General features: G+C 34.6%; 1 protein-coding gene across 1 annotated transcript in view; it reads right to left on the reverse strand.

The window, feature by feature from the left end:
- The window catches only part of DPP10 (dipeptidyl peptidase like 10), a 502,021-nt gene that overhangs the window by 73,186 nt on the left and 413,310 nt on the right, over nucleotides 1–15,525 (reverse strand). Inside the window, exon 13 of the mRNA XM_030323703.1 lies at nucleotides 11,591–11,698. Coding sequence (XP_030179563.1) covers nucleotides 11,591–11,698 — 108 coding nt within the window. The remainder of the gene's footprint in view (nucleotides 1–11,590; nucleotides 11,699–15,525) is intronic.

Here is a 15,525-nt window from a genome sequence, read left to right on the forward strand (position 1 = left end):
TTTCTTTCTCCTTTTTCCTTGATTGGGCCAGCTTATGTTTTGTGTGTGCGTGTGTGTGTGTGTGTGTGTATGTGTGTGTCTATGTGTGTGTGTTTTCAAGGAGAAAACATTACTTTTTTAAAATTTATTCTACATCTTTCTATATACTGTATAATGTACCTCATTTCTGCTTTAAATTTATTTTCATCTTTCTGACTTATGTTGGATTTTGCTGATAATTTGCTACCTGAAATTAAACTCATTTAATTTCATACTTCCATTTTAGTTTTTATAGGTTTTTAGAGCTATGATTTTTTTCTGACATCTGATTCTGAAAGGTGTTTTCATTCTTATTATTACTGTTTTATAATTTTGCAAATTTGAACTTTTCAAAGGAATTGTTTAATTGGATTTGCTTTAAAAATGTTTCTAGCCAGAAAACTTGTTAGGAGTTCTTGATTTCTAGGCGTATTACATTGTAATCACAGCATGCTTTCATGTAATTTTTAACTTATAGAACTTATTGAGCTTTTAAAATAACTAATGTATGTTCAACTTTTGTCAGTGTTCCCTATACACTTAAAAAGGATTTCTTCATTTGGATGTGTTCAAAATTATATATTATATTTATATATTTATATTTATAAAATAAAATCTATACTATATGTAATAATATAGTTAATATAATAAAAATATAATACAATATATTATATATAACAATATATATGCGTATATATGAACATATATATGCATGTATATATGAACATATATATGCATATATATATGTGTATATATATATATATATATATGAACATCATATAATTCACTTTGGACTGAGGAAGGTAAAAGAAGTTTCCACATATCAAGTACTTTTTGTGCATATCTACTTTATGAAGGTGGTGACTATACTATCCAAGATGTGGATACATTTTTAACTAATAGACTTTGTGATTTTCACCCTTGAACATTATAAAGTATCTTCTTTTGGTCTTCTTAATGCTTTGCGGCATGAAAATTCTCTTGTCTAGCCTTAGGATTTACCCTTTCTAAATCCTTTTTTCTTTTTTTTTTTTTATTTTTTTTCAACGTTTATTTATTTTTTTGGGGACAGAAAGGGACAGAGCATGAACGGGGGAGGGGCAGAGAGAGAGGGAGACACAGAATCGGAAACAGGCTCCAGGCTCTGAGCCATCAGCCCAGAGCCTGACGCGGGGCTCGAACTCAGGGACCGCGAGATCGTGACCAGGCTGAAGTCAGACGCTCAACCGACTGCGCCACCGAGGCGCCCCTCTAAATCCTTTTTTCTTAAATGTGTATTTTGCAAAAAGACTGAATTGCGTGAATTTCAAGAAGCAATATGAAAAACTTTTTTTAATTGTAGTACATAAATTAAGCCAAATTACATTTATTGGGTATAACTGTTTTATAAACCTCTTTTATAAAACTATTTTAAAAACCTCCATCATATTTTATATATTCATTATGGATGTCATACTTAATGAGTTTTTTTGTAGGAAGTCTTTTAGTAATTTTTAAAAATGTTTTTAAATCCAGTGCTAGGTTTTTATTTTAGTTTACATGTTATCATCATATTAACAACTTCAATAATGTTCTTATCCCTCTCACAGTTATCTTTTGTTTCTTGACCATTTCTGTTGTTCTGATTTGTTGTGGATTATGGTTTTTAATTTTCTTTAATCTTTATTTATTTTTGAGAGAGAGAGTGCGAGCGGGGGAGGAACAGAGAGAGGGAGAGGGAGACACAGAATCTTTTTTTTTTTTTTTTTTTTTTTTTTTTTTTTTTTTTTTTTTTTTTTTTTTTTTTTTTTTTAGTGTTTATTTATTGTTGAGAGAGACAGAGACAGAATGCGAGTGGGTTAGGGACAGAAAGTGAGGGAGACACAGAATCCGAAGCAGGCTCCAGGCTCCGAGCTGTCAGCACAGAGCCCAACACAGGAACACAGGGCTTGGACTCACAAGCTGTGATCTCATGACATGAGCTGAAGTCAGACACTCAACTGACTGAGCCACCCAGGTGCCCCGGGAGACACAGAATCTTGAAGCAGGCTCCAGGCTCTCAGCTGTCAGAACAAAGCCCGACGTGAGGCTGGAACTCACGCACCCCAAAGTTGATGACCTGAGCCAAAGTCAGAGGCTCAACTGAATGAGCTACCCAGGTGCCCCTGGATTATAGTTTTAATGTTGCCTTTCTTCCAGTCTTCTGCTTCTCTCCTTTAAGAAACCCAATTAAATATCAGTTGCATATTATTTCCCTGTCTTAGCTACTTCTGATCCTCTCTACTTTATTTCATTTATTTACTTATTTTTATCTCTCTTCCTGATAACCACTAGTATATTTTTGGCAATATTTATTTACCCTTGGTCATCTTTCCATTAGTTTCTTACGATTTTGTACTATTTTTTTTTCAATATTCTTCCTGAAATCTGTTACTTTTTGGGTTACAACTTTTCTTTATACTTTATGAAGGCTTTTCTGAGTTTTGAATTTCACATTTGATAATTTCATATCTACAAGTGCTTATTTAGTGATACTTAGTTATTTGGGGGGTATTATACTACTGGATCCTTCTGCTTCATAGTTGATTTTGGGAGAGGGGTAGCTTTATCTATTAAATATTTTTTTTATTCTCACTTTCTGTTTACCTCACATAGCAACTGCATGTCTACTGCCAGCCATATTTTCTTCTTTATAAAAATCTTGGATTTCCTAGGATATAGATGCCTAATAGTGGTGAAAGATTAGGTGAGCCACTAAATTTCTATCACTAGTACCCTAAGGAGCTACATCCCTAAGGAATGCTATCTCTAGTACCCTAAGAACTTGTTTCTCAAGCACCCCAAGGTAGCACCGTTAGGAGTAGATACGCGTTTTCTGACAGCCTATATGTATATGTATATGTGTGTGTGTGTGTGTACATATATATGTAGCTAATATATATGTGTATATAGATATACATTTTTTTCCCTGGGGGGTCCTTAATTTCTATCACCAGTTTCTAGTTTCTACCTTTCCCTTCACCACAATATTCCAAGAGCTGGGTCTGTCAAGCTTGTTTCTTTCTTTCTTTCTTAGGTGGTATTAAAAAAAAAATCATATTTGGTTTTCTGCATATTCAAGGTACTTCACTGTGATTCCTTGTCTCAGTGCTTTTATTTTTTTTAAATTTCATTTATTTTTGCTTTAGGTTTAATTGACATAAAATATCTTATAGTTTCAGGTGTACATCATAGTGTTTCAATATTGCACACATTAAGAAGTGATGCCCAGGTTAAGTCTACTTACCATCTGTCAATATACAAAGTTTCAATGTTGAATTTTAAAAGGAATGTAACTAATGTTCCACGGTATAGACTATGCTATATAACCTAAGCTTTTGGTGAATGCCTTTATCAGCATAAAGAAATTGTTTTTGTTTCTAAATTTGTAAGGTTTTTGAACATGGATTTGTGGAATTTATTGGAGGTTGTTTCTGCATCTATTAAGATGATTATATTTTTTCATGTAGATGAAAATGCAGTGAATTATATCACAGATATTTAAATTTTAAGCAAACAGCATTCTTCTGTGAAAAATAACAGTATTTTTTAAATCCATTGAAGAATTCAGTTTGCCACTACTTGGTTTAGAAGTTCTTAAGTGACCTGTAACTGTCCTTTCCCATACTGTCTTCATTTGATTTTGGTTATAAGATGATATCTGTATCATTAAATGTATCAAAAAATATTCCATCTTTTTCTCCTTTTTGAATATATTTCTATACATTTTAAGTGCATGCTTCTTGAATTTTGGTAGAGCCCAGTTTTCAAAACCACCTGTACTTGATGTGAAAATATTTAATTTTTTTTTTAATGTTCATTTATTTTTGAGAGAGAGAGAGAAAGAGATACAGAGTGTGAGCAGGGGAGGGGCAGAGAGAGAGAGGGAGACAGAAAATCTGAAGCAGGCTCCAGGCTCTGAGCTGTCAGCACAGAGCCGGACATGGGGCTCGAATTCACGAACTGCGAGATCATGCCCTGAGCTGAGATTAGACCCTTAACCTACTGAGTCACCCAGGCGCCCCTGAAAACACTGTTTTAAAATGCTGTTCCATTTCCTTAATATTATGGGACAATCACATTGTTTCTTAAATGTGTTTGTTTTTTTATTTTAGAATTTATTTATTTCATTCAGGTTCTCAAATTTGTTGGCATAAAGTTAAAAGTATTTTAAAATACAGTTTAAATATGCAGTTCTGCCTCCTTTGTGTAACTTACACTTTTTTTTTAGGTTGATTTATTTTTTGAAAGAGAGAGTAAAGAAAGCCATGAGTAGGGGAGGGTCAGAGAGAAAGGAGACAGAGAATCCCAAGAAGGCTCTGTGTTGTGAGTGCAGAGTCCCATGCAGGGCTTGAACTCACAAACTGTTCGATCATGACCTGAGCAAAAATCCAAGAGTAGAATACTTAACCAACTGAACCAGCCAGACACCCCAAACCTATGACTTCTTGATTATAACTTTGGATTCCAGTAGTCATTATCAGACCTTGCTTTGAATGAGCCAAGGACAGAATACTAACAGCTTAAGGTTTTAGTGCATCTTTGGTGCCCAATTTTAAGATGAACAATATCTCAAAACATTGAAAGGTACAGAAATTGTGCTCTATTATTTGAACATATCTAGAGATGCCTTGGTTTCAAGATTTCTAGCTTGATTATATTTTCTCCATTTTTTCAGAAAATTTTGTTATTTGTAGGTATGTATTCAAGGATAGAAGAGTGTCTACATTAAACATGATCATGAGTGGGGAGCCTGGCTGGCTCAGTCGGTTAAGCAAACAATTAAGTTTGACTCTTGATTTCAGTTCAGGTCATGATCCCATGGTTCGTGAGTTTGAGCCCTAAATGGGGCTCTGCACTGACAGTGTAGAGCCTGCTTGGGACTCTCTCTCTCTCCCTCTCTCTCTGCCCCTCCCCTGCTCACACTCTCTCTTTCTCTCTCTCTCAAATTAATAAACTTAAAAAAATACTTAAAAAAATTAAAAAGTACAAGTTATCATGAGCAAAACTCAATGCTTTGAGACAATGTCTGAACACAGTGTACCCAATATTAAAAATTACACATTATTCATTTCAATGGTGCATCCAGCATAAAAATATTTTTCTTCTAACTTAGTACCAAAAGTTTTCTTTTTTTTTTTTAAATTTTTTTTTCAACATTTATTTATTTTTGGGACAGAGAGAGACAGAGCATGAACGGGGGAGGGGCAGAGAGAGAGGGAGACACAGAATCGGAAACAGGCTCCAGGCTCCGAGCCATCAGCCCAGAGCCCGACGCGGGGCTCGAACTCACGGACCGCGAGATCGTGACCTGGCTGAAGTCAGACGCTTAACCGACTGCGCCACCCAGGCGCCCCTAGGACCAAAAGTTTTCTTGTTGGAAGCCTTAACAACAACCTCACAATTTTTAGATTTCACTTCAAGCATCTGTAATTGCTTTGCTCACTTTATATCCACGAGGGCAAATCTGGGCTGAGGAATAAGTGCAACTTCATTTCACATATAAGAGCATAGCCTGTCTTTTATAGTTCTACAGTTATAGTTGTAAGACTCAACTATTCTCCACGACTGCATATCAGATTATATTGCATCAGCGAGCATATTACATTTGATCTGGACTGGAGGTAAATAATCCTAATACAAATCAAAATATGGTAGATGGCTCATACAGTGAGTTCAAAATAAATATCAAGGAACTTGACTAATCTTCCCGAGGGGTGTCTGTATCTCAGTTAGTTTTCAGTCCACTTTCCAAAGACAATCACAGCTAAGATAACTGAACAAAGAGGAAAGAAGAATCATTCTCACTGTGCAGTAATAATTTTTTCCATGCAACCATGGTCTCTATTATATTAACTTGGTAGAATACAAAAAATGATGATAAATATGAAAGCTTAGTGGACTTTTGACAAGGGCAACATGGCAATGTACTTTAAACTCATATTTCACTTTTAATTTTAGACTAAATGGCGATACAACTAATGATTTTCATTCATTAGTGGGATGGAAATCTAGGATGCAGATCAAATGTTTTTATTGCCAAATAAATTTGAGAATAAGGTATTAGACACCATTAGAAATCAGATTACCTCTCCTCAAATTGGTATACATTTTATCTTACTTAGAAAAGTTAAATATTAATCTTGTATTTCTATTTAAAAATTTGGAAGATTGGTATCAGTGAAAATTTCATAATATATGTGCTTTTTACCTGATTACACACTGTTCATTCAAATTTCTTATATTAAATTCTGTTTAATTTCTACAGCTTCTAAATAAGTGATATAGTGCCTAAAATAGCATGCTATAATTTACTATTTATCACATGAGGTGAGCTAATTGTTTTCAGACAATGTCCTAATCAGATACAGCAGTGGAATTTAATGAAAAAAAAAATGTATTGGGTTGATTAGGTGATAGAATTGTGAATTGGGGGCATGCCATTTTCTACAGTTTTTGTAATGAATAATGGCATTTAAAATTGTTCCAAGTGAAATCATCAGCTCTCATGAGCAAAACTTTGTATTGCTGCGTAGAGAAAGAGAATGGATTCACCAACATATATAACTTTTCATTTAACACAATTTAGAAAGATGACAGGGCAGTTCCTTTCATTTATGAATCTGAACCACTTAGCATGATTGAAACTCTGCTTACTCCATATCTGAGAGAAAAAAGGTAGCCATGTCTTTGGCAAAAACCTTTTTACTTAACTGCAGCCTGCATTACAGCGAATGCAGGATATTAGAGTTCCAGACAAGGCAATTCAGAAGTTAAAGGTCTATATGAGGATTGCTATGGAGAGAGAGGTAGGAGAAAACTTGTGAAGCAATTGCAAGTCTAATGTTCTGAGGGAAAGAAGTTTTGCATCATTGTTTGACTCAAGAACCACATAAACTGATATTAATACTGCACAGTGTATATTTTACTCAAAAGAGCAATTACTTTATAGATTTTTAGAAAAGCCAGTTTTTATTTTTATTCATATTATCTTTAAGGTAACTTATGAAAGTAGAGAAATTCTGTTATCACATATTCATATGGAAAGTAATCTAGAAATAAATTTTATATACATATATATATACACACACACACACATATATGTGTATATGTATGAGTTTATATGTGTGTGTATACATATATATATGAGTTTACAAATATCTTAGTTTTGATGCAGGAACTCCAAGTCTGTTAATCAAAACTAAATAAAGGATCCATAATATAAACTAGCTTTTTGTATAGTGACAGATATAGTTACAACAAACTGCCACTGAATTAAACACTGAATTATACTGGTTAACTATCTACATCCAGTCAACTAAATATTAATCTTCTAAAGAACTGTTTCTCAAAATTATGTAGCATTATGGGAAAAGTATGCTTTATAATTAGAACTTAAACTATGAAATTCTATAGTTAACATAAAATTATAATCTTGTCTAAAAGGAGAGAAACATAAATTCTTTCTAGTTTTATTTTTTAAAATTAGTAAGGAATGCCTTTGTAAATGAGAAAAATGAATACTAAAATATGTGTAATGACAACCATCACCCTCTTTTTTTTTTTATTTTTTTTTTCAATGTTTATTTATTTTCGGGACAGAGAGAGACAGAGCATGAATGGGGGAGGGGCAGAGAGAGAGGGAGACACAGAATCAGAAACAGGCTCCAGGCTCTGAGCCATCAGCCCAGAGCCTGACGCGGGGCTCGAACTCCCGGACCGTGAGATCGTGACCTGGCTGAAGTCGGACGCTTAACCGACTGCGCCACCCAGGCGCCCCTACCATCACCCTCTTAACGAAAATAGCCTGAAAGGCTAATTTTATACCCTAGTCTCCAATGAATAGTTTCCATCTACCTACTCATTGTCAAAGAGAGCAAAATGTTTGGAGAAAATTACTAACTTCATTTAGTGAGATACTTCATCCAGATAAATACATTTTCAGTCAGTGAGGAAGCCCTCAAATATAGCTAAGCATCAAAGGGTGCCCATCCTGCTGGTTGGCTGTCAAACCCTGTTCTTGTCATTCCTCCTCACTGGCAGCAGGTCAAGGAAGAAAGAGTGTACAAAGTCATCAATGTTGGTATATGCATTACTATTTAGACTCTAAGTTATTACACTATTTTTGGAGAGCCAATTTGCCACTCCATAGCAAAACTTAAAAACGTATGTACACATACACTTTGCCTACATATCTCTGATATCTTAAAATATATTTTTGTGGTAATAATCATAAATAAATACTTATGCATATGAATGTTTACCTCTGAGTAATTTCTCGTATCAAAATTAGAGTAACTTTAATGCTGATTAAAATTGATTCATTTAAATAGAGTATACTAAACCTATTTGGCAGAATGTTGAACAGCTATTAAAATGACATTGGAGACTAATATTAAACAGTAAGAATATAATAAATAATATAAGAATTCTTATACATTATTCTTTAAATACCACAAATCCATACATGTGCTTTGATTGCAATATTCAAAAGAAAATTAAATATTTTTCAATGTTAAAAGGAATTAGAAATACCTATATATACAAATTTATTTACAGTGTGATGTGTGAGGGGAGGAGACTGTGTTTGATTTTAAATGAGTTAATTCAGCTTCGAATTCTAAGATTTTCATAGCATATATATGTGTCAATATCATAATCTTAGAGGATTCTTAAAAGATCTTTTTTGTAAACTATTTAAAAAAATTGAGGTGGGGGCACCTGGGTGGCTCAGTCGGTTAAGCATCCGACTTCAGCTCTGGTCATGATCTTGCATTTAGTGGGTTCAAGCCCCGCATCAAGCTCTGTGCTGACAGCTTGGAGCCTGGAACCTGCTTCAGATTCTGTGTCTCCCTCTCTCTCTCTGCCCCTCCCCTTCTCATGCTCTCTCTTTCTCTCCCTCTCTCTCAAAAATAAATAAAAACTTTAAAAACTTTTTTTTTTGAGGGAAAGGAATTCAACTGTTTACTAAGATTGTGTCTGTGTATAAACTTAGGTATAACTTAACATTTATCTAACCACTGACCTCTAACTCATTAACAAAGTAGATTAATTTTATCCACATTGCCAAAACATCCATAAATAATAGTGCAGTCATGTTTATTTCTCATTGAGGCAAGCCACAAATTCTCTGAACTGCAACCGGAATAGATCAAAATCTTTTCTACTTCAATAAAAGCTTTGTTATAATCTTCATATAGAAGAGGAACAAAGTAGACACATCTACTCTATGAAGTTGTTCTGAACACTTCAGGAATAATGAATTAGACTGCATGTCAGGCTGTTTTGATTGGGGGAAGAAGGTATTTCTTCCCAAGGCTTATAAAGAAACTTCTGTTTATAAAGAAATGTCTCAATTCCTACAGGCCAGCATTAGCACCTCCCATTCCCTTCCAATCCAACACTTTTTAAAAGACACTATTTCTCTCAATTTGTTAAATAGATTGTCTTCTTGGAATTGTATATATAATGGTATATTATACATCTTCCCTATCATTTGCTGTATTTACAATTTGTATGCAATTTGGACAACCTGGGTTTTCACACAGTTTTGTGAATATAAAATACTGTGGTTTAAAAATTTAATAAAATGGGGTGCCTGGGTGGCTCAGTCAGTTGAGTGTCTGACTTTAGCTCAGGTCATGATCTCGAGGTTTGTGAGTTCAAGCCCTGCATCAGGCTCTATTGCTGACAGCTCGGAGCCTGGAGCCTGCTTCAGATTCTGTGTCTCCCTTTTTTTTCTCTGCTCCTCCCTTGCTTCTCTGTCTCTCTTTCCTTCCCAAAAATAAACATTAAAAATTTAATAAAATGTCACAGTGTTAACATTTGCGTTTAGTGGGTTTGAGCCCCGCACCCACACTTATAGTGTGATACATTATTTTTGACCAAAAGATCTAGTATTTATGATAACAAAATTTATAATTAGCTAGCAAAAGTTAATCAGGTAGAATAATTTGCTAGTGAAACTTCTTCCAGTTTACATAAAAAAAAAAATAGCCCCCTTAGTGCTGTCTGATATAATCATTTTAATACATATAAAATCATCAAAAAGTTTAGGCATATATAGATACATTTATTTCAAACATAAATGAGATATTATAGATTAGTCTATAACCTATTTTTCCAACTTAAATGATATACTATGAAAATTAATCTACATCTTTATTGTGAAAATTATATATGTTCCAAATTACTTATTCTGGCTTTAATTCAAATTAAAGTCATGGCAGTTGTTTTAATAGGTACAGAACTTAGACATGTGTTAAATTTTAAACTACCGACATTAAGATTTTGAGAATTCAAGGCACTGAGCTGCTGCACACAAATATGTATATAGATTATGATAAAAGTTTGAGAATTTGCACAAGGCTTGTGAAGGTTCTAACAACATAAATGTAGCCAGGTTGTTTAGGGATCTTTTGGCACATTTATATTTACTCTATATTTTGTAAGTGCGAAATTGATTCTTGGCTAGTTTGTTTGTAAACTCTCATAGAGGATTCCAGTTTATCCACATCCTTTGCCTTTATAAATTATCTTTTGCCTGAGACTAGGATGTTTGTTTATTTGATTTTGAAGGAAACCAGTTCTCCTGAATGTTTGTTATTGACCATTACATTCCAATTGACTCATTAACCTTGTCACATTTAAACCATTTGTGAATTCTCCCATTTTTAAATAATGGGATAAAACTGTATGGCCTGGAATTTAAAAGAAAAATAACCCTTTCCTTATTTTTATTGGAAAGTCTATAAAAATATAGCACAGACTCTGTGTCATTGACAATACATTTTATCCTGGTTTTTCAAATATGCATTGTATTTCCTTGTGGGGGGTTACCATAAAGTATTCAAGTATTCAGTTTTTGATGGACATTTAGTATGCTTCAAGCATTTATTTATTTATTCACTCATTCATTCATTCATTTATTTACGTTTATGTATTTTGAAAGAGAGAAACTGAGCACATCTGAGGGGGAGGGCCAGAGAGAGAAAGAAAGAGAATACCAAGTATTCTGATGCTGCAGCTGACAGTGTGGAGCCCAACCTAGGGCTTAAACTTATGAACGGTGAGATCCTGACCTGAGCCTAAAGCAAGAGTCAGACACTTAACCAACTGAGCCCCCCAGGTGCCCCAGAAATTAGTTTGCTTCAAATATTTAAGGCATTTATAGCACCTTGAAAATACTGCTTACACAAAATAGGGAATATACATATTTGTTGAATGAAAAATTTTCTCTAAATTGTCCTCCAATCTCTGAAAGTAGGGGTTGGATAATTTTCATGTATTCAATTCTCTCTAATCCAAGGCCCAAGTCTCTTAGCATATATTATGGCTCACTAAATTCTCTTGAGTGTTGAGACTATTATATGGGAAAGTACAGTTTGAATTTATAGTTATGCAGGGGGATCCTCTTTCTAGAACTTAGTCCTTGGGTTAAATGTATGCCTGGATTTCACAGGCATTAACTGTAGGTTCAGAATATGCCCTAAGAATTGTACCTTCGTGAGTATGACAGCAATGAAACCAAACACAGAAAGGAGCCAGCACGTACCTGGACAAGAAACATCGCTATGTGGTGAAATTCTCCACGGCCCCCTTGCTTAACAGGAACTGTCATAAAGAATGTGCTGCCGTCTCTAGAAAACACTGGCTCCTCATTCTAAAAACAGAAGTGCACGTGATGACATCAAGATGGTATTGGACTTTTGTTTGCAAAACGGTCAAATTATTTTAAAAATAATGTGAATGCACCACCACCATCTATCTTCAGAAAATTTTCATGTGTCCCAACTAGAAACTGTGTCCATTAAACAGTAACTTCCCATTCCTCCCTACCCCACTCCCTGGAAGCACCATCAATGTCCTTTCTGTCTCTTTGTTTTGACTCTACAAGAACAAACTCTTTAATGACTGGCTTACAAAAACCAAACAATATCTAATATATTTTTTTCTGAAATATTTCACCCAGCCACTCTAGTTACTTGAACTTACATTTCTGTTGATGCATATATAAATGAACTGAAACGCTGAAATTAAAAGGCTGCAAAATTGGAAGGAATCCATTGAAAATCATTTAATTCAAACTTCCCATCTTCACTGTTCACCCCTCCAAAAATACACAAATACAAATGCCCATTTGATGATTTTTTAATTAAGCTCTAAGTGGCATGTTACATCAATAGAATTATTTTCTGAAAATTAAATGATGGAAGCTATGCATATAGACTGCTTTCTTTTTGCTCCAGGGGAAACATTAAGAAAATGGATTTGTCTGAAAAACATTCAGTTCTTTCCTGTTGGATTAGTGACAGTGATTATACATCCGGTAAAAGAAAGACTTTTGCTATGGTTACTTTTTTTGCAGGTCTTTAAAATGCCCTATAAACCCTTTCAGATGATCTGGCCCTCCACTCTCTTTCTGATCTCATCTCCTTTCATTCTCCTGCTTCCTCATTGTGCATGATCCTGCTCCAGGGCCTTTGCACTTTTTATTCTGCCTGGTTCTTTCTTTTATCTCTTTCATATCTTGGCTCTGTATCACCTTAACAGTGAGGTGTTTTCCCATTACCCCATACAGAGGGTGATCTTAGAAGCCAGATCAGCCAACTCTGTCTGAATCCCTCATCTCCTTTTACCTACTTCTGTTTTTTTTTCCATAGTACCTAACAGTATCCAACATATTTTATTTCAGGTAGGTATGCACTTTTTTTTGTATATGCGTGTATGTATGCAGGTGGGCAAGTAGATAGGCAAGTAGGTGAAGTTCCTCAGGAATGTAAACTCCATGAGGGAGGACCCTTGAATTCTTCACTGCTCTACCTCCAGCACCTAGATAATGACTGTTATATAAATTGTGCTTAATAATTATTTACTTATTTTACTTGAATAAGTAAATTAGTAACTATTTTCATAATCTCAAGAGTCTGGTTTCAGCTTTATTAGTGAGAACCTCCCTTGATAGAGATATAAGGCTAATATTTTTCTTCTCTGCTTCATGGACACTCATGAAAATATATGACATATGTAAAAATGTAAAACTGAAGGAATATACAGTTCAAGGATGAAAACATTGCATTGCTAGGTATATAATAAATACTGACAAGATACCTGAGTGAATCACATCTTTCAACTATGATAGAGTCAATAATTCTGTAGGTTCCCTCTCTTGCCCTCTGGAATCTCTCTTTTGCCTTTGTACATGAAACACCTTCTGCTTGGAACGTTTTTGTTTTGCTTTTCGTACTGAATCTTACTCTTTTTTTTTTTTTTTTTCTTAAACTCAAGGAACAGAAACCATTACCAAATTTCCCTGGTTAGAGAGTGTCTCGTAGTTAAGAAATCTCTCCTTAGAGATTCTAACAATTACACTGTATTTATCTCTATCATGACATTCAATGCATTCTCTTATATGGTTGGCTTCTTTCACTAGGCAAGTAATAATTAAACTAAGTTTATAATTTTATCTTTTTAGCTTTATTGCCTAGGACCCAGTAGGTGTCCAACTCATAACTGGATAGATGAATGCATGTTTACAACAGGCAAAATATTTGTTATATATATATCATTCTATCCACATTTGCTCCAACTTATCAGCTCCTTCCCTATTCTCTCCTTGTGATTTGCTCCAAAAGTAAATTGCCTTTTTAAGGTACAGGATTATCTGAGAATTCTCCTTTTTATATTTGTCCACTCCACCCCCCCCCCCAAGCCCTTTCCAATTCTAATGCCTTATAAATGGTTCAGCAAAGGAGCAGATGGAGACTATATTCCTAAATGCATTGCTGGGCTTAAAACCCTTCACCATGAGGCAATATCTACATATAAATAGGGCTCTATGCCAACCTTTTCCTAGAATCAAATAATGGAAATGGAGCCAATTTCACTGTCTACTTTTATGGTTGTAAGCAAGTCAATGTTTATGACACACAGAACAATGGATTGGGGATACCAAACTCTATTTCTTGACCAATAGTTTTGTATATGGGTTATCACAAGCCTCTTGAAAGCCAGGCCACATTCTCTCTGTTCTTCCTACTATCCAGAAAGTGAGCATATGATGATTATACTTAATTCCTAGTTGTCTTAGAAATTTGGTTCATCTCAATACTATCAGTGTCATACTTTAAATTTCATCAAATTTTAAATATTTTATAAAATTCCCTAAGAGCTTCTAGAGAAAACCTCAACTGTGACAAACTACCACCTGCATTTTTTTTTACTGAATAATTGATAACTAGTTTCTTTGCTTTAAAAAAAGTTTCTATTAAACATTCATAAATTTTGGATTTAAAATGTAGATAACATAATTCCAAAAGAGCATACATTATGTTGATACATGTCAGACTATTATGAATATCACTGGCAATAAAAATGATAGCAAAATAGGTTTAATAATACAGTACAATTCAGAATATATCAATATCCATTATGATGTTGTTTCTCATTGTTATTATTTTCAGTATCTAACTTAAGAAAGTCCATTACTGACTATAAGACCAAAGTTGGGTTTTTTCCTCCAATTTCATGAAGATTAAGTAGTCCATATTAATATCTATTTATCTATCTAGCTGTAGATTTGGTATGCCTATGCTTCAAACAAGAAAAGTTTTAGCTTATTTACAGACCTTCTTTTTATTTATTCACCAAGTATTTATGGAAATTTTGTTATAACCAGACTCTGTATTAGCCATTTAGTTTATAATGGGAAACAAAAGATGAATATTCCTCCTGCCCTTGTGAATTTAGGAAAAAGTTCACAGAAATAATTGTGTAAGTATCACAAAAAAAGATTACACTTGACTTTCAAATAACTCTTATTAAGAAATGGGATTTGGTTATGGTGGTTGGAGGAGGTGACTTTTTAAGTGGGTGATTTAAGCTGAGGTTTGAAAAATGATCAGGCTTCACAAAAGAAAGTAGCTGAGAGAATTCTGTTCAGAGGAAAGGTTCATACCAAACCTTGTAGTATGAGTGCTAATGTGCCACAGTGGAGAAGGAATCAACAAGAATCGTTCCAGTTGTGAGAGGGGGAGTGTGACAGTGACGTGGCTAGAGGCACCAAAATGCATGCTGTGCACAGGTCCCTCAGCCAGCCTGCAGTGTGGCGAACAGACTGGCGTGTGCCCGAGGGGTTGAGTGTTTAGCAGTGAGAGAGGTGCTGCAGTACCAGCAGATTGATCCTGGATGCTGTTTGTGAATTGGAGTAAAGTAAATTGACTTGAGATCTTCTGATGTAAAATTGAAGAACTTGGTGATGAATAATATGTGCAGAAAAGAATGGGAAAAAGTTTAAGAATGACTGCTAGGTTTCCAATTTTTAATAGCTGGATGGGTAATTATGTCCTTGACTCCTATGATGAAAAGAATGCATACAGTCACTAGAAGGGGAATATGTCCACTGTGGACCTGTGGAGTGTGCAGTTACTTTTACAGACTTAGAAGTTTCCAAGCATGAATTTGGATGTTTGAGAACTCAGCCAAGTGAGC

The sequence above is a fragment of the Lynx canadensis genome, chromosome C1, assembly GCF_007474595.2.
Source record: "Lynx canadensis isolate LIC74 chromosome C1, mLynCan4.pri.v2, whole genome shotgun sequence".
Taxonomy (NCBI): domain Eukaryota; kingdom Metazoa; phylum Chordata; class Mammalia; order Carnivora; family Felidae; genus Lynx; species Lynx canadensis.